Here is a 21,912-nt window from a genome sequence, read left to right on the forward strand (position 1 = left end):
TAAATACGATATAAAATTTAATCCCTAAAATAATCATAGATCTTTTGGAGCAAAGGGAGACTTCAGACTTTCATTATAAAAGCAGAGGCTCTAGTGTCTCCTGTCTCCTGTCCTAAAAACAGTCGCGCGGTAGGTATTCAGGAGGCATCCGAATAACAGCTTCATTAAGCAATAAGCCGATAAGCATTCATTATGTGCTGTTCGCTTTTGCACTGTCAGGGTGGGAAACTTTAGGCCACTTATATTACTCGCAGTCTCTCTGATTTTGATATTGATATAGTTGACACTGTTAACTGTCCATGCTCATTCCATCCCATAATATAAGCATACATATTTTTTTTTCTCTCGATCGCATATAAGACGTGCATACAAACATATATTAACTGACACATATCTTTTTTAGATTTGATTTTTTTTTAATTCTTCATCATCAAAACGTCCAATCACATTACATATATGCATACATAACCTAAACAGGGATATGATTATAATTTTTTCTTGATCATCATGTTAAGGGTAGTCGTGTCCTATCTTATGGGATGAATGGATTATATATTTTTGACTATTAGGCTTTTTTAAGTTTTTTCTTAAACATATAAAATATAGGTTATATTTAAAGTTTCCTTAACAACAAAACAAACCATGATAATCATATAAACTTTTGAATAAAATAAATAGTTAAACTTAGATTAAAAATTAATGGTGTTAAATATTAAAAAGCCAGAGGAATTATATACAAGGATGCCATGGAAATCAACTAAGTGCATGTAAAAAGTAAACTTTGGTACTCTTCACAATGTCGAGAGTACTAAGTTACTACTACCCTGGTCCCCCGTCCACTTTATTTTTCGATTTTTGTGTCCAATGTTTTGACCATTAATTTTATTTGAAAATTTTATAAAAAACTTAAAAATAAATTAGTCACACATAAAGTACCATCTATGTTTTACCATCTAGTAATAATTATAATATTACTCATAAAAAATTTCAAATAAGACGAAGAGCACGTTAAAACATTGTATCTAAAAACTAAAAATGATTTTAACATGTGACGGATGTAGTAGTGGTCTAATCACAAAAAATGAAGAAAAGATACTTGAAAGTGGTCTGATCAATAGAAGAAGAGAAAAGAAACCTGAAAGATACATGGTACGTCCGTACTTATTTCCACTATGTCTTCTACCTAGGGATGATAAAGGGCTAACTCTTTTGCATATAAAATTAAATGTTTGGTTTAAAATATAGCATACTAAAATTTTATAGATTTTTAAGCTAAAAATTTGTAAATGTTAAGTAGGGTTGGAAAAAACCCAAGAATATTGGTTCATTACCACACCTTTCTACCTTTGCAAAACGGCTAATTTGTAAATAAAAAATAATTTATGAATAAAAACTTTATATACACGTCTACAATGATTTAAAACATTTAAATGTAAATGTTATAAAATAAATCACAATAAAAAACCTTAAAATCATCCTTAAAATTAAGTATTTAAATTATTTAAATTTTAGTTTATAAGCAGTTTAACAGCGAATTGATGGCATGGGGAGCCCTCGTCTAGGTGAGATATGACCAGTAAACTGTAAGAGCAGAGTCACAACATGCAATTCATGCCAATGTATAAATCACTACTACCGATGTAACCAATCTATATCATACCCTGATGATGGTAAAATAATTTTGTCAGGGCACTCCATGGAACTTGCAGGCGGCAGAGCCAGGTCATCAGTTCATGAGAGCGCCAGCGAAGAAGAGCACATGAAATTGTACATGGGCAGTTGGCATAGTACAACAGGCGAAAGCTCGCCTCCTATGGGCTGTTTTTTTTACTTCCACTGAACTGATGCACTACTCAGAGTCTTCAGAAGGAAACTAAAAAAAAAAAAGTAAAAAGACGATGCAGCAGGACACACCAATCAATGGCGCCGTTCTACCCGTTTTATTTGGATCGAGATCGATGAACATTGACAAGATCTAGATCGACGAAACAATCAATGACCACTTCCTTTTACTACTTGCTGCACTATTTCCCCGTCTGATTCTTCACGAAACGCACTGTTCTGACGGCCGGCTGGCCGACGGAGATAAGAAAAAGAGAAGGACGGGCCGGGTCAGTTTAATTCTCGGCCAACTTGGGCCTGTAACGATCTGGCCCATCACGAATTCACGATCCATCCTAAAAAACCGAATAATAATAACGCGAAGTGCAAATCGGTTAGTGGTAAAGTGGCAGCACCGCAACACACTGATCGCACCGCGCGCAGCAACATCGTGCTTAGGCTGCGTTATTTTGATCTAGATTATTTCTCAGATTTTATGTATATGCTTCTAATGATATATATTTTTATAAATATTATATCTCACATGTATAAAGCAACTTTTAATTTTATATTTCATGGTAGTTAATTTTATTGTTTATATAATTAAATAGCTATTAAAAATCAGATAATACTTATTTTTCATCCACCACCTTAAATGTTAGTCGCGACAGTCTCCGACACTATGCCAGCTACAGATTTGTATTCAAAAGCTGCATTCTATTTGTACGTACCGCTAACCAAAACATGTTGTCGAAGAGTACAGTTAATTGCTCAACTCATGTATCACCAGATCGGGAAGCCTTTTCTTATTACCTTTAGGAGTAGCACATGAGGACGGTGACAGTGGTAGAATCACTTCCGAAAGAATTTCTCGTGTCCAGTTCACGGTGATAACGGCTCAGCAGGCAGCCAGGCACAGGCAAATGTGCACTTAAACTGCACTAGCGCTCACGGTTTCGGTGAAAAACTCCACCTTTTCTCGCTTCGATCTCCTACGCGCATAGACAGACTAGCACAAATAATAAGGCACGGAGCACACGCGAGGCAGCAGTACAATTGGTGTCGCAACTCGCCAGCAGATGCTTGCTTCATCTTGGGTAGTTTTGATTGCAGCGACAGTACCGCTGCAGAAGCGTCTTCAGTAAATGCAATTGCCATTCTTTCGTTGGAAAAACAGTGTTCGCTTTTCATTCATCGAATCTCATTCCACTCAACGGCATCGGCAGCAACAAGGTCTTCAAGAGTCTGCAGCAATAGAAAAGCCGTGATCAGTTCGTCCTATTTTGCAAAAGGAAATGGGATTTTGGTTTTTAAGGAGAGGTAGAAGATCGTGATGATATAGAAACACTAAGTACGTACTACTACCACAAAGCTTTGTATGATGTAGAAAATGCTAGATTATATCGTTGAATTAAGTTGTTTTTGCATTGCAGCTTTCCTGTGCAGAGAAAGAACAGTAGGCCAACCCAAGAATGAAAGATCGTCCGTCGTCTCCCACCTCGTTGGTGAGAGTGTGCCGGAGACGTGGCCTGGTGCTGCACAGCCTGAAGGAGTTAGATATTTTAGTGTGAAGAGGGAGGGCAAGAAGAATCTCAGTCGGTTCTTCTTGTCGCAGTTAATCGATCAATGAGGAAAACACCAATTTGTTGGTCTGAAGATGCATCGTCAGGCTTGTCCATTGTTTCGCCCTAGTGTCTTCTTGAGTCTGTACAGTTTTGTTTATTTTTTCTTCAGCAGCTTACTGTTGATGTTTATCCCCCTTGAGTTGTAACTCCCCCCTTTTTTTCTCAATGAAAATCTGGTTGGCCTCCTTTAGCCAACCCGGCTATTTCGCCCTAGTGGAATTTCATCATTTTTATTCCCAGTTTTAGTTGAACTCAGTAGCTCACTGCTCCCAGTCCACTCGGAGTAGCTCGGCTGCATGCATGTTTCACCTTCTGAGGTAAGCTGATTGACATAGTTGTAACTACACTCGGATATGGCTATATGAGTGAAATCCAAAATGCTATAGCTGCTGTGGTGAATTTCAGAGATGGTTGTTCAGACATGCATATATGTACTCACTGCTGAAGTGCTGATCTCTGAATTAATATACTCATCTGATCCTACCAAAATTAATTTACTGCGGTCCTCGTAGCTAAAACAAGTGATCTGTAATTGCATACTGTTTGCTGGGGGCCAGTTCAACTTCAAAATTCTACCCCACTGGTTTATGAATTTCACATGGCATGCTACTTTACTGATGGAATGCTTCTGCACAGTAATAAATGGAATGTGGGATCGACTGTGTCGATTGATTGGAAGTTGTATCTTTTTGTAAGTTTTAGAAATTTGGTGGTGGTTGAAGACTTAAGTACTGCCTTTGTTTTACTGAAGTTTAAGAAAAGGTTACCATTTTCAGTATGGCCATGTGTTTTAATAACTGCAGTCTGAAGAGCAAACTGGTACTGGTAGATGTACTCTTGGAAACTTATGCAGACTGTCAGGGAGTGCATCTCTTTCCATCTTCCAGATGTCACAGACTGACGGGTAACAACAGAAATATACAGTATGTAAAAAGTTAAAAACTGTAGAGAAAAACTTGTGTTCAATCTGTCAGTTCAATCATTGCTGAAACTTGTAAAGGGTAAAAGATTCACTGCATTATACACTTGTACACTAGGAACCAGTTTAACGTCCCTATGTGATACTACTAGTCTATTTCGTCAAAAAATATAAGAAGACCTGGACAATTGTTTGTTCAGATTTACAACCAGATGTAATTTCATCTTTGACGAAGGGAGTACATAACAAAGCACTAATTTCATCCTTATAGCTGAATTTGTTGACATTTACAGTCTTTAGGATATATTATTGAAATGTTACAAATTGTTCTAATTACTTTTGACTAAATTGTACTTTAGATAACCTTTTATTACCATTTTTTTAAACTTTGAACCACCATTTAACCTATATTTTTATTTTTGTACCAAGTAAATTTGCAGTTGTTCTGATCTCGAACAACTTTTTCAACCATGTTGAACCTCTCTTTCAGTAAATATATAGGTTGAATATAGATAGTAGTTCGCTGTTCAATTTATTTCATGTCATTGATATACACTGAAAAATTATTCATGGCGATCCAAACCATAACAATAATAGATTTACTCGGTCTAAAATAAAATGATTAGATTTAAGAGTGGTCCAAAGTAAAACTTCGCTAATAAAATATGGCCCAAAGTATAATTACTCGTTACTTTTTTCAATTAGTAACCCATGAGTAATAATAAAACCATAATATTACAAGACAAATTGTAATGACAAAATTAGCAACATTGCTTTTCTTTTTGTAATGTGACATATCTAAAAAGCTTATGTTGATGATAAATCGGTGGTAAATATTGTAGGAAAGAAAAACAATGTATTTGTACTACTATTTACTATTTAACAGTATAAGCGAACACACCTTGTAGTTGACATGGGTCGAACCCACGTTTCAAAAAAAAAAAAAACTTGCACATGCTAGGAGAAGCATGCTCCCTATGTGAGGGTGAGTGCGTCTACTCATGTGCTACTTGGGATATTTTTAACTTACAGGTGATTATTTAGACATATTTATAAACGAAAGATAATTTGTGAATAATACTTTTATATGTATTCTTAGTGATCTAAAATTCAATGCTAAAAAATAAACATCGTTGAGTAAACCCTATGAAAATTCAAATTTTAGCTTATATATATAAGTGGAGAGATGGGAGTGTTAAATTAAATTCCGTACTCTGTCTTAACCCACCATCGATTGTTATACCGCAGAATAGCAAGAACTCTGCCGATTCAATAGGATACGTATGGAAAATCTCACAAGGATCGGGCCTACGTTCTTTTGGTGACGAAAGAGTATCTGTTTTTAATAGCTATTTAATGGTATTAACGGTATGATGTTCAAAATACACCTTACAAATGTGAGATGATGAAGGATGGCCTTTTGGTTTTTTTAGTGAAAGAAATCAAACAAAAAATAATTTATGAATAAAACTTTTATATGTGTGTTGTTAGTGATATAAAGCCAATACTGGGAAATAAATTATAATTAAAAAATCACAAAATCAACTTTAAATTTAAGATTGAAAATTTAAATTTTGGCTTATAAGCATAAGTAGAAGTGAAAAGATGAACGTAAGAAACTTTTCATAAAAACACACCATTTAACCGTTCGGTAAACGTATGCAAAGGTTTTTAAGAGTCTATTTATGACTAAAGTTTTCTAAAAGGGCTATAGTGTAAGAAATGCTGCCAAACCTGACACCTCCGTAAGCATGCAAGGGATTCAAAACAATCTTCATGTTAATGGCATGACCGTATGTGAGCTATGGAAAAAAAAGTGTCTTGTGCTCCAACAAGGGCAACCGACAATACGACAAATGATCAACCGTATCATAGAGGAGTTAAAAACTTAAGATGGTAGTGTTATAATGGCACGTTTATGCTTATTATAGTCACGTATATACTATTTATTGTCTACTTGATCCATATATGTTGCATCTAATGGTTCAGACAGTAGTATAGGGTCCCAATGGATAAGCAGTAGAGCAGTGACCGTACCACTCCATCAGCTAATGTGTCCTCTAATCAAAGGGATGTCAGGAGATCAGAGGGACTTGAAAGTTATATATTTTTTATCAGAAGTTTGGATATGGATTGGAATTTGGAAAGCCATGCTTTTCATATTTAAAAAAAAATCCAATTTAACCTTCTGATCAGAGAGACTTGATTAGATTGGATACCATTGATATTTTTTCTATTAGGTCAAAGGGACATGTTCAGATTGAAAAGCTATCAACCGGACATAGACACGTGACCTTATGATTGTATGAGAAAACACAACAAATTTATTCTATCTTATTGGAGGGAAGTAACTTAAATTGAAAAAGCTCTCCATCAGGAAGAGCCATGTGGCCCAATCACGGTACGAGAAAATGCCTAAGATTTGTATATAGAGATATCTTGGACTACAAAATACGTTAAAATGTACGATGGATGTGTACTGTACTTGAGTAAACGAACATATGCGTCGAATAGTCGCAAATCTCTCCTCAAACGCCGAACAGAACAGCAGATTGACATTTTAGCAGCTCTCGTGCATCTGAATTCTGAAGCCGGCGACCTTGCAAATCCACCACCGAAACCTCTCCAGTGGTCACACGCTTCCTGCAGTAGGGGCAGGCGCGCGGATGATCCAAGGCGGCAAGGCAAGCCGGCCTAGCTACCTCCCGGCCGGGGCACCTAAATGCTGCGCCCATCAGCCAACCACCTCGCATCATTCACCGCATTTGCCAGTGTCACCTGGCTGGCATTTTTTCTCTTTTTTACCTGTGCAAAGCAGATCGTCGCGCGTTCGATCGAGCGACACCACCCAGGCCTCTATAAAAGGAACGGTCGATCGATCGATCTAGCCAGCTAGCTTACCCCGATCTGTGCATGCAACTATAGATCGATCAACTACTCGATCAGCCACTGGCACGAGTGGGGGGCGTCTTGATCGCAGCAAGGCAGAGGCAGCACTGTTTCTCGCATCCGCAAGCGATAATGGACGCCGCTGCCTTTTTCGTTCCTCTGCTCGTCGTTGCCGTCTTCGCTGCGGCGGCCGCACCGGCGCCGGCGTCCGCGGCGCGGGCCTTCTTCGTGTTCGGCGACTCCCTCGTCGACAACGGCAACAACAACTACCTGATCACCACGGCGCGCGCCGACGCGCCGCCGTACGGCATCGACTTCCCGACGCACCAGGCCACGGGCCGCTTCTCCAACGGGCTCAACATTCCCGACATTATCAGTGCGTGTTTACGTTAACCCTGCGTACTGTATTTTCAGAGACAGTGGTGTTGTCGCGTCGAGTGTCGACACGTTTGACTGACACTGCCATATATTTTCTTCAGGTGAGCATCTCGGTGCCGAGCCTGCGTTGCCGTACCTCAGCCCTCAGCTCCGAGGGGAGAAGCTGCTCGTCGGCGCGAACTTCGCGTCGGCCGGCGTCGGGATCCTGAACGACACAGGCGTGCAGTTCGTACGACAAAAACCGCCCAATTCTTTCACTTCTCCCCGCCATTTATAATCACCGTGTTTCTGACCTCCAGACTGTGTGTGTGGTGTTTGTGCATGAACAGGTGAACATAATCAGGATCGGCGATCAGCTGCAGTACTTCCGGGAGTACCAGCGCAAGCTGAGGGCTCTGGTCGGCGAGGAGCAGGCGAAGCGGCTCGTGAACGGGGCTCTGGTGCTCATCACGCTGGGCGGCAACGACTTCGTGAACAACTACTACCTCGTGCCCATGTCCGTGCGGTCGCGCCAGTTCGCCATCCAGGACTACGTCCCGTTCATCATCTCCGAGTACAAGAAAATCCTCGCGGTAATTAAAATAAATACAGCTACACGATAACACGAGATCGTCCTGTAGTAGTTCATGGCCGAGCTACCAGCTGCCTGCCACCGCACAACTGTCAAATCAATTGGTCGCTGTCACTCACTGACACCGTGACACCGGCCGCCGCGGCGCCTTTGCAGAGGCTGTACGAGCTGGGGGCGCGGCGCGTGATCGTGACGGGGACGGGGCCGCTGGGGTGCGTGCCGGCGGAGCTGGCGCTGCACAGCCGCGGCGGGGAGTGCGCGGCTGAGCTGACGCGCGCCGTGGACCTCTACAACCCGCAGCTGGTGAGCATGGTGCACGGCCTCAACCGCGAGCTCGGCGCCGACGTCTTCGTCACCGCCAACACCTACCGCATGAACTTCGACTACATCAACAACCCCCAGAACTACGGTACGTACGAACGTACGCTCGCGCGACGGCCGGCGGCGACGGCGACCGGCCGACGACCGAAGCCGAAACGCGTGGCGTGACTGACCTGATGCCGTCGTGTTGTTCCTTTGTTGTTGCAGGTTTTACGAACGTGCAGGTAGCGTGCTGCGGGCAGGGGCCGTACAACGGGATCGGGCTCTGCACGGCGGCATCGAACGTGTGCGAGGACCGGGAGGCGTTCGCGTTCTGGGACGCGTTCCACCCCACGGAGAAGGCCAACCGCATCGTCGTCGGCCAGTTCATGCACGGCTCCACCGACTACATGCACCCCATGAACCTCAGCACCATCCTCGCCGTCGACGAGGAAAGGCTCTAGTTTGATAGACAGATACATACATATGTACTGATCGCGTCGATCATCGGGAGCACGTTACGTACGTACTCCGCTATACTAGTTATATCTATCATGAACGGCACGGAGTATAATACACTCTCCACCTGTGTAACAATTTCAATTTGGTTATTTAGTGTATTTGTTGGCTGAATCAGAATGCTGCTGCTTTCGTGATGAACCAATCGCTAATGTGCTCACCAGATAGAGTTACGGTTACAGGTTCTAATCATGATTAACTGGAATCAAAATTTGAATTTTCAATATTAAATTTAAAGTTGATTTTAAGGTTTTTTCATCGATTCTTAGACTTAATTATTATATATATAACACTTTTTATCTGTAAATTATTTTTTATTTAAAAATATACCGCTCCTTTGTGTTCCTGGCACGAACGGACGTGACAGCGTGAGCCTTCAAACCAGAATTTGAATTCCTTCCCGTTGCAAGCATCCACGCCTCCACGGCTCATCTCCTCACCTCGAGACGTCAGAGGCATCCTCCACTCGCGGCATCTCCTGCCATTCCTTCTCCCTCCTCTGTTCCCTCGGGAAGCAGCCGCGCTTCTCTCCATCTCTCCTTCTCCCCGCCTCCTTGCTCCCAAATCCCACCTCCAAATCCAGTTCCACCGATCGGTAGGCCTCTCCTTCCATACCTCTCGTATTCCTTGGTTCCTACCCCGCGCTTGAGCCTTCACCGATCGGTTCGTCCGCGAGCCGGTTTTGCTCCGATCGCCGCCACCGCCGCGCGCGCAACGTGTTCGACGAAACCCCTCGCGGCGGACTACTCACCCCGCGATCGCTCGATTTTTTTCTGCAGGGACCGGAAGCGATGGCGGCGATGGGACATCTCGGCGACCCGTACGCGCTGCACTCCGTCGCCGACCTTCCCCCGCCGTTCCGCTCCGCTTTCGGGTTCAGGTGCGCGCAGTACCGCGATGTATTAATGCATCTGCTGATACCAAACTCCGTGGGTCCGCGGTTACGGTGTTTGCACGGTGTGTTTCTGTGTGGTTGTATGATCGCACTGATGCATTCAGTAGATTGAGATGTTGAGTAGCCTCCTCGTAGCGCATCAGTCTAACGATGCACCAATGCACCATTGCGGAATGTGGATTGTGGTATGGAACGTGAAATGATCCGCTCCATGGAGCAGTTGGGATGGGGTTTACAGTGGTATCCTGGCATCCGTGCAGGTATTTCAATTCCTTGCAGAGCGAGTGCTTCCCTGCGTGCTTCCTCTCGGATGTAAACATGGTTATCTCTGCGCCTACCGGGAGTGGAAAGACCGTGCTGTTTGAGCTCTGCATTATGAGGCTTCTCTCAAGGTTCCTCTCGTCAGATTGGAGGTTTAATTTGATCAAAGGAACCTTGAAAACAGTACGTGTCAACTGCCCTTTTAGCCATTTTCTCATACATCTGGGACTTAGGTTTTTTACCGTTTGCTTAATTTGGACTGCCTCATAGATCTACATCGCTCCAATGAAGGCATTGGTGCAGGAGAAGTTGCGTGACTGGAACATGAAGTTGGGCTCGTTGGGAATCAATTGCTTGGAGATCACTGGTGACAATGACTTCTATAACATCAAATCCATACATGACGCTGATTTAATTCTCACAACTCCTGAGGTATATGTTGCTTCGCACGATGTAAAAAGAGGACTGGCTCAAATTCTAGCCACTTGTTTTTTTAACGATGTTGCAGAAGTTTGATTCTGTGAGTCGTCATGGAATAAGAGATGGTGGACTGGGTTTCTTCAGTGACATTGCTTTGATTCTTATTGATGAAGTTCATCTTCTCAACGATCCCCGTGGAGCGGCCTTAGAAGCAATTGTCAGTAGAATAAAAATGCTTTCTCGACTTGGCACAATGAAATCTGCCCCTTTGGCAAATGTTCGATTCGTAGCAGTTTCTGCTACTATCCCTAATATTGAGGATATAGGTTGGTAGCTCCATCCAGTATGGTGCCAACATGTCTCCTTTTCATTTACATACTATATTATGTTCTGTTAAAGGTTACTTACGTTTTGGCTTGTTGGGATATCAGCGGAGTGGCTGGAAGTACCTTCTGAAGGAATAAAAAGGTAATGAAAACAATTATATCAAGGATACCACCGCTAGAATTCCTTATTTATATATTCCTTTTGCAGATTTGGAGAAGAGATGAGGCCAGTGAAATTGACAACCAAGGTTTTTGGTATGGTTCTTGTTTCTCATCATATTGCAATAAATTTGGCCAAAGTGTATGGATTGAAACATTTGATTTACTTACCTCAAAATGAGATTTTTTTTGTCATGACTACCTCCAACCTGCACCTGAAACTTCCTCGCAGAATATAGTCATGAAATGATATTTGAATATATCATTATTTTTATCTTGTTCCATAACATCATGAACACCTGAAAACTTTGCTCTGATCACGTAGCATATCCTGCTGGCCTTATAAGGCATAACGAGCAATTTATATGTTTGACCTAATATTTATCTGTTTCACGTGCTATTTAGGCTACGCTCCAGCAAGAAATGACTTCCTATTTGAGAGGGTATGTATTTTCTTACTATCCAAGAATGCTCCTTCTTTAAAACTTCTTCAAAATTAGAAAGGACAATGTGCTAGTTAGATGTCTTCTGCATCCCCTTGAGTTGTACTACTATACTGATCATTTGTTCAGGATTACAGAATGAAATCTGATATATTAATTTTCTTTATTTCTTTCAACTTGTAGAGGCTCCAAAGTTTCATTTATGGTAAGTTACATCTAATTATCTGTCAATTGCACCGCAAATTAGGTTAGCAGAATTTCTGGATTCAAAATAAATGAGAATATTGATATACAGATATACTGATGCAACATTCAAGAGGAAAGTCTGCACTTGTTTTCTGTTCTACTAGAAAAGGCGCACAAGAAGCAGCACAGTGCCTTTCACAAACTGCAAGTTCACTGGGATATTCAAATCCATTTATGAAATCGATGCAGCAGTATGAACATCTAAAGGAGGCAGCCCTAACCTGTAGTGACAAGCAGTTGCAGGCTTGTATCGTACATGGAGGTCATGTTGAATCTTCTTCTTGACCCATGATACCTTCATAACCTGCAATTGGTTTCCCATGTTTTATTGTATTGCCTAACGTTACACTGATAGCTGATGTTACCTTATTTCCAATTTTCAGTTGGTTATCACAACGGTGGTCTTTGCCTAAAGGATAGGAGTGTTGTTGAGGGACTATTCCTGAAGGGTGATCTTCAAATACTTTGCACGACGAATACTTTGGCACATGGTATCAATTTACCTGCACACACAGTGGTGATAAAGTCAACACAATTTTTGTGAGTCCATTTCAAATATCCAGTGATTGCATTAATCTCTATCATTTTAATGATTTTTCTCTGATATTCATTATATTTTTCAGCAACAAAGAGAAGGGCCTCTATGTAGAATATGAGAGATCCATGGTTCTTCAGGTATGCATACTATTATGTCTAATTTGCATCTGTAGATGCATCCTTGTTGATGTACAGGAATATTTATTCAATTTCGTCATTAAAAAAATGTGATTTTGTATCCCTGATATGTAGCCTTAATGCTATACACCTGGTTAATCTGAACCAACAGACACGCTTAAAAAATGCATGAGAAGACAATCTTTCATGACCTATAACTGCAATATCATACTCATACGCTAACATTTTGCTTGGACAGCCGTTAAGTTGGTTATGACCTACTTATTGCCATAAGTTTATTACTGGAATAGTTATTTATGAAAAAAGAGGTACATCGGATGTACTAAATATCATGCTGCATACAGGTTAAATTGATTGTCTGTAGCAGATAGGATAAGTTGGTTCTCACATACTTATTCCCACAACATCACATCATTTGATCTTTTATCTAGAGAACACTTGAAATTGGATGTGCGAATTTCATGCCACATACAAGTTCAATTGTTTATACTGTAATATGTTAAGATTGTATTTTTTATTAAAATCAACATAAATCGAAGTTCAGAGCATTTTGTGATGCAATTAGAAAATTATAGTATATGATTTTCCTCTTGCTTCTGACAATGCCCCTTATTTGGATGATCTACAGATGTGTGGGAGGGCTGGGCGCCCACCATTTGATGATACTGGAACAATTATAATCATGACAAGAAGAGAGACAGTAAAGGATCTATGTTTTCCACTCTTGTTAACTCTGAAATATTTTAGTATCACACCACTACTGGTAAAATTGGTTCTGTAGGTCTTCTGTTCTAACCTGTAAGTTTATCTTGTAGGTGCATCTGTATGAGAACCTTCTAAATGGATGTGAAATGGTGGAGTCTCAGTGAGTATTTTACTTGATTTTTACATGGATTGCATACCATTTCAAACTTCTTTGTGAGTATGGAAGCTATGACCAGGTTACTTCCATGTGCGGTTGAGCATCTAAATGCAGAGATTGTTCAGTTGACGGTGTCTGATATAACTTTGGCTATTGAGTGGCTCAAGTGTTCGTATTTGTACATAAGGATAAAGAAGGCATGGTCAAATTAATATTATAAATCATTAAATTCATTTGCTTGAATGCATGAACTGACTTTGACGAATTAAATTACCAGAATCCTCAGCATTACGGAATTAAGAAAGAGATTCCACGTGAACTTCTTGAAAAGCAAATGAAAGGTATCTTTCTTGTACTTTGTACACTCCATGGTTCTATGGGATTTTGATTGTTATGAACTCAATGTCAGATATATGTGTTGAGAAGATCCATGAGCTGGGGGAGTATGGGCTAATTTGGACAGATGAAGATGGTTTCCTTCTAAAACCATTAGGTAAATTTTCTAATTCTGTAAAAAAAAAGTTTGCATGTATGTAGTCGGAAAACAGTTAACAGTGCACTCCTTATTTTGCTATACTTGTGTGTTGGCCATCTGCGCACATACCTACATCATGTAAAGTACGCTTGGGGTGGTGGGTTTGGGTGTATGTGTTGTAGGATGGGGATTGGGTGGGTGTCTGATTTGCTACCATGCACCACTGATGGCGTTGATTAATATTTTTGTGCAATTCAGTTTTGGGGGGAGCATAGAAGCACTATCATCTTTAGTATACACCAACCTGATCCATGGAAACTCTTTCTGTTACATTGGGCTAAATACATAACTGTGGTTCCTTGAACTGGGTTCGTTGGATGGTGCATGTTAAGTGCCCAAAGGGTTCTAGTTTCTAATCACATTATTGTATCTAAAACACATTTAGGTAATAGACCTAAATTTGACCGTGCATGAAAATTGAGCATTATACTGTGGATAACATGCATTTTTTTCAACTTGTTCCAAGTATGAGTTTATGATTGGTGTGGTACTGAGCTTTTCTTACCTCAGCAACCTTAACAACTGACGCAGACTAGTGCATCAATATCTGGCCTGTAACACTAACAGCTAACACTGGCGCATGCTTGAATATCTGGGGGCAGGCATTCACTCTAATAGTTCAAGCAGATAACATGAAATATTTGTGTAGGCTTTCTGATCATGACTTCCTTAACAGCTAACACTAAAATGTACACAGCCTTATCCAAATTTAATGGAGTTTCATTTTCGTAAGAAGTTCTGCTGGCAAACATGGCAGGTCCTTTGAGGGCTGGATATTCAACTTGAAGCCTAATCCTGTCCCATAACATAAATACTTTTGTTACTATTTTTCTAGTGTTTCTGGTTCTGTTTGTGCATCAACTGTTCAAGTCCCTTGCTACCTAAATGCAGTTACTCAGCTCATTTGCATATTTATCAATATTGCAACTTCTATATTAAAGAGGACTCTTCTGAGATCTATTTTTTCTCCTCAGAACCTGGGAAGCTGATGACAAAATTCTATCTGAAATTTGATACGATGAAGCTTATTGTCAAAGCTTCTGCCTGTTGCACTTTAGAAGATCTTTTGCATATCATCTGTCACTCTGCAGAGATTACTTGTAGGTGGCTCTAATTTGTTTAACTAATAATTAAATATAGTGTAGCAATTTGATTTGTTTTCTGGAATATCAAGGGATCCAACTACGCCGAAATGAGAAGAAGCTCCTTAATGACATAAATACTGACAAAGAGGGAAGGCTTCGGTTCCATGTTGTTTGTGCAAACGGAAAAAGGAAGAAGCGTATTCAAATGAGAGAAGAAAAAATATTTATACTGGTAAATGACTGTTTAACTGGGGACCCTCTAGTCCATGATTTATCCCTCAACCAGGTAATTTGCTTGTCCTGTTCAAAATACCATTTGGTTTTATCACCTATTCTTTTGAATTATTTTAATTCCTGCAATTTGCATTCAGGAAACAAATTCAATATGCTCAAATGGATGCAGAGTTGCCAAATGCATGAGAGAATATTTCATATACAAAAAGAATTACAAATCTGCCATAAATTCTATGCTCCTTGCGAAATGCTTGCACCAAAAACTTTGGGAGAGCAGTTCATTTTTGCTGAAGCAATTGCCTGGAATTGGAATTGTCACAGCAAAGGTTATTATATTATCTTTGTTATTGAGTATGAACACTATCATTGTATCCGTAGTCTGCATAATTAATGCTTGAGGTTATCACTGTCATCCCAGGCACTGAAGACTGCTGGAATTGATTCTTTTGAGAGTTTGGCAACTGCTGAAGCTAGGAAGATAGAATCCGTAACAGGACGCAATTATCCATTCGGATATAGTATAAAAAGTTCCCTATCATCATTAAGCCCCAAAATTGACATGAACATAGAGGATGCTGGAAACAGACAGGGAAAGTCAACAATTATAGTAACACTGTCTCGCCTGTCACAGGCAGTTCAATCCAGTAAACAGAATTATGCTGATATGGTATCCTTTTTAACTTTGTTTTGGATCAATTGACACTCTTGAAACCTAATTTTTTACACAATTCTTTGTCAGGTTGTGGGCTCAGAGGAAGATAATATGATCCTTTTCCATGAGAAAATAAAGTCAGTTGCTTTATTTGATGTCCATTATAGTCTATTACCTTTCCTTTAGTGCCACTATGCCCTATCCTGATATGTTCTTATTTGTTGTTCTTGTGGTGGTTGTTGCACCATTTCCAATTCATCTGTGAAGGACTCAAGATTTTTCCAGGTAGTATTTCTGTTATTGGAGCTAATTCTTCAATCCTTCTATAGAAAGATAAAAGCAAATGATATTTGATTCTACCGTTAAAATTAATGAGAAAAATACAGATTTAGAATTAAGACTTTCTAAAAATCTTTTCTACTGCATTGAGGAGGATACTCTTTTCATTCGATTAGTGTCTTCTTTAAACACCTTAATCTAGCAAAACTATTGAAAGCTTATTTTTATTGAGCTATTAGCTGTTGTCTTAACCACCAAATAAGCAAAAGAACCCTTGTTTCATATAAAAGATGACAACATCATGATAGCAGGGATGAATAGAATTTATTATCTAGGTACCACCTTAGAATATTTTGCTGCATGCAGCTTAGACATCTAAGTTGGAGCTCAGTTGTTCAGAAATACTCTTAACTGCCTAATTTGAAAAATGCAGTCCATACTCTGTGAAACTGTATGTGTCATGCCCCCCAAATGCCAGGGTGACTCTGAAGGTTGACCTCATTTTTGAAGAATACGGTAATATTATCATTGGAGAACTATTTATCATAAAATGAAAATTCCTCTATAGTGTGTACGATTTTATGCTGACATAGTTCATATCCTTATTTTTATGCTGAAGTTGGTCTTGATATACACAAGAAGCATGTGGTCAGCAGGGAAGATTTGCAAGCAACCAAAGTGTTTGGGATTAAAAAGGCAGAATTCTTGCACAATCTGCCTGCAGAGAGTTGTTTGGTTAGCTCTAGAACAACTCGAACAAACCAATCTCAGTATCATAATGGACAGAGCCCACTTTCTAAAGAGGTATATGTTATAGAAGATGATGCTATGGCCAATGCTCCAGATAAAGCTTATAATGATGTGGACATTCTGGGAACAAGAGAGTACAACAACTTAGCTTCAATGTAAGTCTTAACCTTCTCTCTACATTGCCAGGGATTCCATAGTTAACACAGCCAAAATAGTAGACCTATATGGTGGCCATCATTCTACATATACAATGTGTTTTTGAATTATCTGCAACTGGGAGAATGGTGGCTAGTTGTGAGTCGTGTTTTTCAGATGAGCTACAAGAAATTGTTCAACACTTGCTTTATGCTAGTCACTTGGCTAATTTGAAAGAAAATGAACGCAGTAGTGTTGGAGGGAAAGTCCTGCACAGCGGGGGGTTGTTTCAGACAATCAAGGAGGAGATTGCCCTTTGGAAGGATGCTGGCATGTTTAAAGTTAATGCTGAGTAGTTTCTTTTAGAACGGTCATGTTAGCTCCTGGGGGGTTTGAACCTCCCTCAACAGCTTTCTATCGAACATATGTAATGTGCAATCTTTATCCCCAATCTTAATGAAATTGGCCAGTCCAATATTTCGGCTGACCTGGCTAAAAAAAAAGGAATTATCTGCATGGATTGAATCAGGTCACCACAGGATTGCAATAGATCACAGCTAGTAGTGAAATTTCTGACCTGTGTTCTTCAACCATGTATTATTTTGTAACCATTTTATCTGAAAGTTCTCTAGTTCTCTCTGAATGTAGCTTTCTAAGGTGATTTTTTTTTATGACTACAGGGAGGTCCCAAGCTTTACTCTACTGCCTGAAGAAGATTATGAAGGTAACACAATGCTATATGACACTATACACACCTATTGTGTTTTTCATTTGTCTTCCTGCCAAGAAAATTTTTATTATCTTGCTCACTGAAGAATGAAATATCGTATTCAGATATTCAAGATGAATTGGTTTCTGAACCAAGAGAGGCAGAATGCAAAAGTGCCACCAACAATACAATTTTTGAACACATTCGCAAGAAATCCAGAGATTTCCCCGCTCTGTTGTTGTCGAAATCCATGGATAGCTCTTATGAACCTTTGATACTTAAGAAAATGAAGACATCAGGCGATCAGTTTGGACTGGATAAGAGCAGTCTGCATGCAGATGATGAGGTCATGCCTATGGTATCTGATCGTACTGAGGCTAGAGTCTCTCCAACCAATACAGCTGAGAGGTGTCGCAACATCCTGAGCAGCAGTGCAGAAAAGAGCTCCTTTCGGTTTACAGGAAAACCGGGGAGTCTATCTCAGCTGAACAGAACTCAAGACAAAAACTCTACTCAACTTGCAGGTAAAAGAGAAAACCCATCTGAGAAGAGCAAAGCCCTAAGCAGGATCCAAGATGAGAGCCCTCTTCAATTTGCAGGTAAAAGGGATAGCTCATCTGTTCCCCTAAACAAGACTCCAGATGAGAATTCTCTTCAATTTTTAGGTAAAATGGACAGCTCATCTGAGAAGTGCAAATCCTGCTTCAGAAGTCCACTCGCAGATTTCCAGTCCATGCAATGTACAAAGCAAGTCGCAGCCTCAGTCCAACCTCTCAGGATTCAGGATTATTGCAAGGATATATTAGCAAGTGCAAAGGGCAGTGGGACTGGTGCATCTTTTCTTGGCGTCAAGAGTGTCTTCTCATTTCTCTGACCCAGTGGTGATCTTGTGCAGCGCAGCACATCTTGAAACGCCAGAAAATATGCATTGTAAACTACCAGATGCTTAGCAAAAAGAACTTCCTGACGACTCATAGGTCTCGAGTGTCGCATAAATATGTCTCAATGCACAAAAGATACGAATATAATGCATAGTATTTTCACTCAATGTGTCCAGTAAATTTCTGCCCTCTATATTTCCTCCAGTATCCAGTATCTCCCACCAAACAAAATGGGAAAGGGAGCAGATGACTATGTATGATACATGTACAAGCTGTAATTGGCTGCACAAACCAGGAAGTTTTCTGTCGGGTGGCAAGCTAGATGCGTCACCTTTGATTCCATGTCACATTGGGTGTCCTCCCGGCCGTCAGATCTTGGTCCATCTTGACCTGCACGGGAAGAGAATTACCAGAGCACGCCCTACAAGCTTCAGTTCTAAAGCAGAGGCATCACTGAAAGAACACATAGACATGAAGATCTCGATTAATTCTTCGAACCTTTTCTCTGGATTCCGCGAGCAAAACTGCTGAGCAGACCTGAGCTCTTTGCAGGGGCGAACGATCGTATCCTGAATTCTTCACCGTATTAGGCCAGCCTTGTCAAAGTGTAAGCCATTTGACGGCATTAAAAGCGAGATAAAAGAATAACGCTAAGTACCTTACCTGTAAGGGTTCGTGCTAGCTTCCAACGTAATTCCGTTGCGATTTGCAGCACCACGCGAGAAAACTCTGAATGTATTACTGAACACAAAGAACCACAAGATGGATAAGGATGGTGAGCGACATCGTAGTAGACTATATATGTATGAGGTTGATTCCTTGCAGCAGTAGAAACCTGTAAGATCCAGTGGCGAAGTGGTCCCCTCCCTTGCTGCAGCAGCAGCTGAACCTGTCGAATATGCTGTCGTTGTTGTACAGTTCTGACAGCTGCAAAAATAAGTTCTTATGTTGTTGTGTGCTGCCTGACGCAACGGACAGAGCGATGCAAGACAGTGAAACGTTTTGTGCCGGATTAATACGTACCTTAGGACGAAGGAACTCATGCACCTTGTAAGTTGCAACAGGGGAGCTCTCGACGCGCAAGTCCCAGAGCTGAACGCAGAGATGTTAACTGAGTTAGTTTTCAGGAACTTCAAAAGTTTCAGCATTAACATGACAATGGAAGCCAAGACAATGGAATTCAGAATACCTTCAGGTTCATGTAGTCACGACTTAGAAGATGCTTCCCATCTCCAGTGAACTTCACGTCGGAGATGCAAGAGATGATCTCAGTGAAGAGTGTCCTAGGCTGCGTGCTGTTCTCGCGATCTTGGAATCTGTACAGCAGTAATCAACCATTTGGCAATAGTTTCAGAGGAGCAAAAAAGGAGAGTACTACTACTACTAGACTACATCAGCAAACTGTCTCGGGCTCACATTCTGACGTTGCCGTCGCACAGCGCCGACCGCCGGAGGTCGACCAGCCGGACGAAGCCCCTCGAGCTGCCGTAGGCGAGGAGGCTGCACGACGACGGGTGGAACTCTGCCGAAGTGATCACCTCTGATCCAAAAAGAAAAACAACAGCTACGCGTACGTCAAGAACTTGTCTCTCGGCATTTGGTGTGGCATTGTGGCGTTTCTATGCTCTAGTGCTCTACTACTACCTCTAACCAAACCAAACTAAAATCACCTACGAGATCCTCCATGTCCGCGGGCTTCATGTCCACGATGTTGAAGCACTGGCCTGTCACCTCCAGGTGCCACAGGTTGATCCTCAGATCGTCGGCCGACACGAACGTCTCCCCGTCACTGCGATCGCATGAAAACCAATGAAAATTACGATCGATTTGACACCGTTTTGTTAAGCAAGAAGAATTTTTGACAAAATGGTTTGCAAATGAACGAAGCTAATTACCGTATCGGCCTACCAGTTGTTTGAGAGAGAGTTGATGTTGTACTCATGAGCACGAGCGAACACTCTCCGGCATTTCGCGGAGTACCCTTCTCCAACCTCGCCTGCCTGATCACACATGGCGGTATGGCGCAAATGTCAGGCATGCCCAGACGGAGTTCAGCAGAAAATTGCAATGCTGCAGAGAGAGAGAGCACGGTAGTGCCTTGTCAGAATGTTCGGTGGAATCCGGGGACAGATAGCTCCTAGCCTTCTTGCTTGCGCACTCGTGATAGTACCCATTTCTCACGCCGGAATCGTCTCCCCCGAGCGGCGCGATCTCCGACAGCGACGCCGGAGTGCTCCGTCGCCGCCGCGGCTGGCCGTCCCCTTTCCTCCACCTGTGTTCGGAGACCTACCTTGAAGCTATGGAATCGTTACATCCATGAGCCAGTGATTGGGCAATGGCCATCCTATCCGTCGCCACCTTACCTTCCAGAGTTTGACGGTGCGGTCGTTGGTGGTGAGCATGCACAGCGACGAGCTGTTCGGCCGCGCGCACCATCTCAGCTTCTTCACCTTCTCGCCGATCTCCAAGCTGTGCAGCACGTCGAACTGCATTGCTAGTGGTCAGTAGAGCGTACTGCGTTCCAGAGCGTACGTCTCGATCGGTGGGTGACTCACTCACCTCCTGCTCGTGGCTCTGGAACTCCGCCATGTAGCTGTACGCCGGCGCCGCCGCCGCGGCGGCGTAGTCCGTCCGCTCCAGCTCCGCACGAGACGGCGGCGGCTCCTGCATGCGGCAAACAAGAATCGCGCGCGGGGTCAACCGCCCAGCTCGATCGATCGTGCTGCAGGAACCGTACTTGAAGTATAGCAGCTGCTTTGAGATGCAGGGCTCTTACGTCGCTCTCGTCGGTTCTCCGGAAGAGGATGACGCGCCCAGCGTGGTCGCCGGCGGCCAGGTGCTCGCCCTGACCGTCGAACTCGATGGCCGAGACCGTATCACCTGCAACCGTTCAAGAACCGGATTGTCCTCGGACGAAAAGCCAAAATCCCGATGGCGTTTGACACAGCGTGACAAGTAGTAGTACGTACCATCGTCCTGGAGCTGGAGAGTGCCGCTGTCGTGGCCTGCACCGCCGCCGCCGGCGGCGGCGGCGGCAAGCGGCAGTTCGCCGAGCACCTGGGAGAACTTCCAGCTGGGAAGCTGTGACGGTGCCTGAGCTTCCTGCGAACCGGGAGGGGAGGAAGAGCAGGAGACAGGGGAAGGAGCTATGGAGTTCGGGCTCCTCCTCCTCCTGCCGGAGTTGCTCATCGCCGCGACCAGGGCGCAGCGCTGCTGTGCTCTAGCTGGGGAGAGCCCATGGCCAGTCAATCATCTCATCTTCTGTTTTTTTTTTGGTTCATTTCTTCACGATTATTAGAGGCTGCCTCCGAGCCGCACGCCTCGTCGTTGGCACATGGTCCAC

The 21,912-nt window shown here is 42.1% G+C and overlaps 3 protein-coding genes across 3 annotated transcripts; 2 read left to right on the forward strand and 1 right to left on the reverse strand.

Annotated features, from left to right (window-relative positions):
- The first annotated feature begins 7,249 nt into the window (after positions 1–7,249).
- Positions 7,250–9,175, forward strand: LOC102711326 (GDSL esterase/lipase At5g33370-like). The gene is made up of 5 exons (XM_040520506.1): positions 7,250–7,630; positions 7,734–7,861; positions 7,962–8,204; positions 8,360–8,612; positions 8,732–9,175. Exons 1-5 carry the CDS (start codon positions 7,387–7,389, stop codon positions 8,965–8,967), a joined length of 1,104 nt encoding a protein of 367 aa, XP_040376440.1. The 5' UTR covers positions 7,250–7,386; the 3' UTR covers positions 8,968–9,175.
- A 366-nt stretch (positions 9,176–9,541) lies between these two features.
- LOC102711500 (ATP-dependent DNA helicase MER3 homolog) lies at positions 9,542–18,586 on the forward strand. Its single transcript, XM_006647458.3, has 27 exons — positions 9,542–9,617; positions 9,802–9,902; positions 10,178–10,361; positions 10,449–10,610; positions 10,687–10,924; positions 11,030–11,066; positions 11,133–11,179; positions 11,489–11,526; positions 11,710–11,731; positions 11,822–12,034; positions 12,156–12,312; positions 12,396–12,447; positions 13,076–13,147; positions 13,263–13,312; positions 13,389–13,506; positions 13,587–13,650; positions 13,719–13,802; positions 14,819–14,944; positions 15,019–15,215; positions 15,301–15,489; positions 15,582–15,830; positions 15,903–15,952; positions 16,083–16,100; positions 16,528–16,610; positions 16,714–16,999; positions 17,660–17,703; positions 17,814–18,586. Exons 2-27 carry the CDS (start codon positions 9,814–9,816, stop codon positions 18,560–18,562), a joined length of 3,618 nt encoding a protein of 1,205 aa, XP_006647521.1. The 5' UTR covers positions 9,542–9,617; positions 9,802–9,813; the 3' UTR covers positions 18,563–18,586.
- An 85-nt stretch (positions 18,587–18,671) lies between these two features.
- On the reverse strand, positions 18,672–21,814 carry LOC102711224 (serine/threonine protein phosphatase 2A 55 kDa regulatory subunit B beta isoform-like). The gene is made up of 14 exons (XM_040520505.1): positions 21,539–21,814; positions 21,346–21,449; positions 21,129–21,233; positions 20,933–21,055; positions 20,667–20,855; positions 20,478–20,569; positions 20,240–20,358; positions 19,986–20,109; positions 19,759–19,885; positions 19,593–19,661; positions 19,405–19,496; positions 19,233–19,310; positions 19,068–19,138; positions 18,672–18,959 (listed from the first exon to the last, which is right to left on the reverse strand). Exons 1-14 carry the CDS (start codon positions 21,756–21,758, stop codon positions 18,820–18,822), a joined length of 1,653 nt encoding a protein of 550 aa, XP_040376439.1. The 5' UTR covers positions 21,759–21,814; the 3' UTR covers positions 18,672–18,819.
- Positions 21,815–21,912: the final 98 nt, after the last annotated feature.

This window comes from Oryza brachyantha, chromosome 2 (genome assembly GCF_000231095.2).
Source record: "Oryza brachyantha chromosome 2, ObraRS2, whole genome shotgun sequence".
In the NCBI taxonomy this organism is placed as follows: Eukaryota; Viridiplantae; Streptophyta; class Magnoliopsida; order Poales; family Poaceae; genus Oryza; species Oryza brachyantha.

Excerpts from the sequence above, each read along its gene's own strand:
- LOC102711326 (XM_040520506.1), top strand. The coding sequence starts at position 7,387 with ATGGACGCCGCTGCCTTTTTCGTTCCTCTGCTCGTCGTTGCCGTCTTC. Across the intron at positions 7,631-7,733 it reads CAACATTCCCGACATTATCA|GTGAGCATCTCGGTGCCGAG; the intron begins GTGCGTGTTTAC and ends TATTTTCTTCAG. Across the intron at positions 7,862-7,961 it reads ACGACACAGGCGTGCAGTTC|GTGAACATAATCAGGATCGG; the intron begins GTACGACAAAAA and ends GTGCATGAACAG.
- LOC102711500 (XM_006647458.3), top strand. The coding sequence starts at position 9,814 with ATGGCGGCGATGGGACATCTCGGCGACCCGTACGCGCTGCACTCCGTC. Across the intron at positions 11,067-11,132 it reads CCTTCTGAAGGAATAAAAAG|ATTTGGAGAAGAGATGAGGC; the intron begins GTAATGAAAACA and ends TTCCTTTTGCAG. Across the intron at positions 13,803-14,818 it reads TTTCCTTCTAAAACCATTAG|AACCTGGGAAGCTGATGACA; the intron begins GTAAATTTTCTA and ends TTTTCTCCTCAG.
- LOC102711224 (XM_040520505.1), bottom strand. The coding sequence starts at position 21,758 with ATGAGCAACTCCGGCAGGAGGAGGAGGAGCCCGAACTCCATAGCTCCT. Across the intron at positions 21,234-21,345 it reads GGAGAACCGACGAGAGCGAC|GAGCCGCCGCCGTCTCGTGC; the intron begins GTAAGAGCCCTG and ends TGCCGCATGCAG. Across the intron at positions 19,311-19,404 it reads TTCGCCACTGGATCTTACAG|TAATACATTCAGAGTTTTCT; the intron begins GTTTCTACTGCT and ends CTTTGTGTTCAG.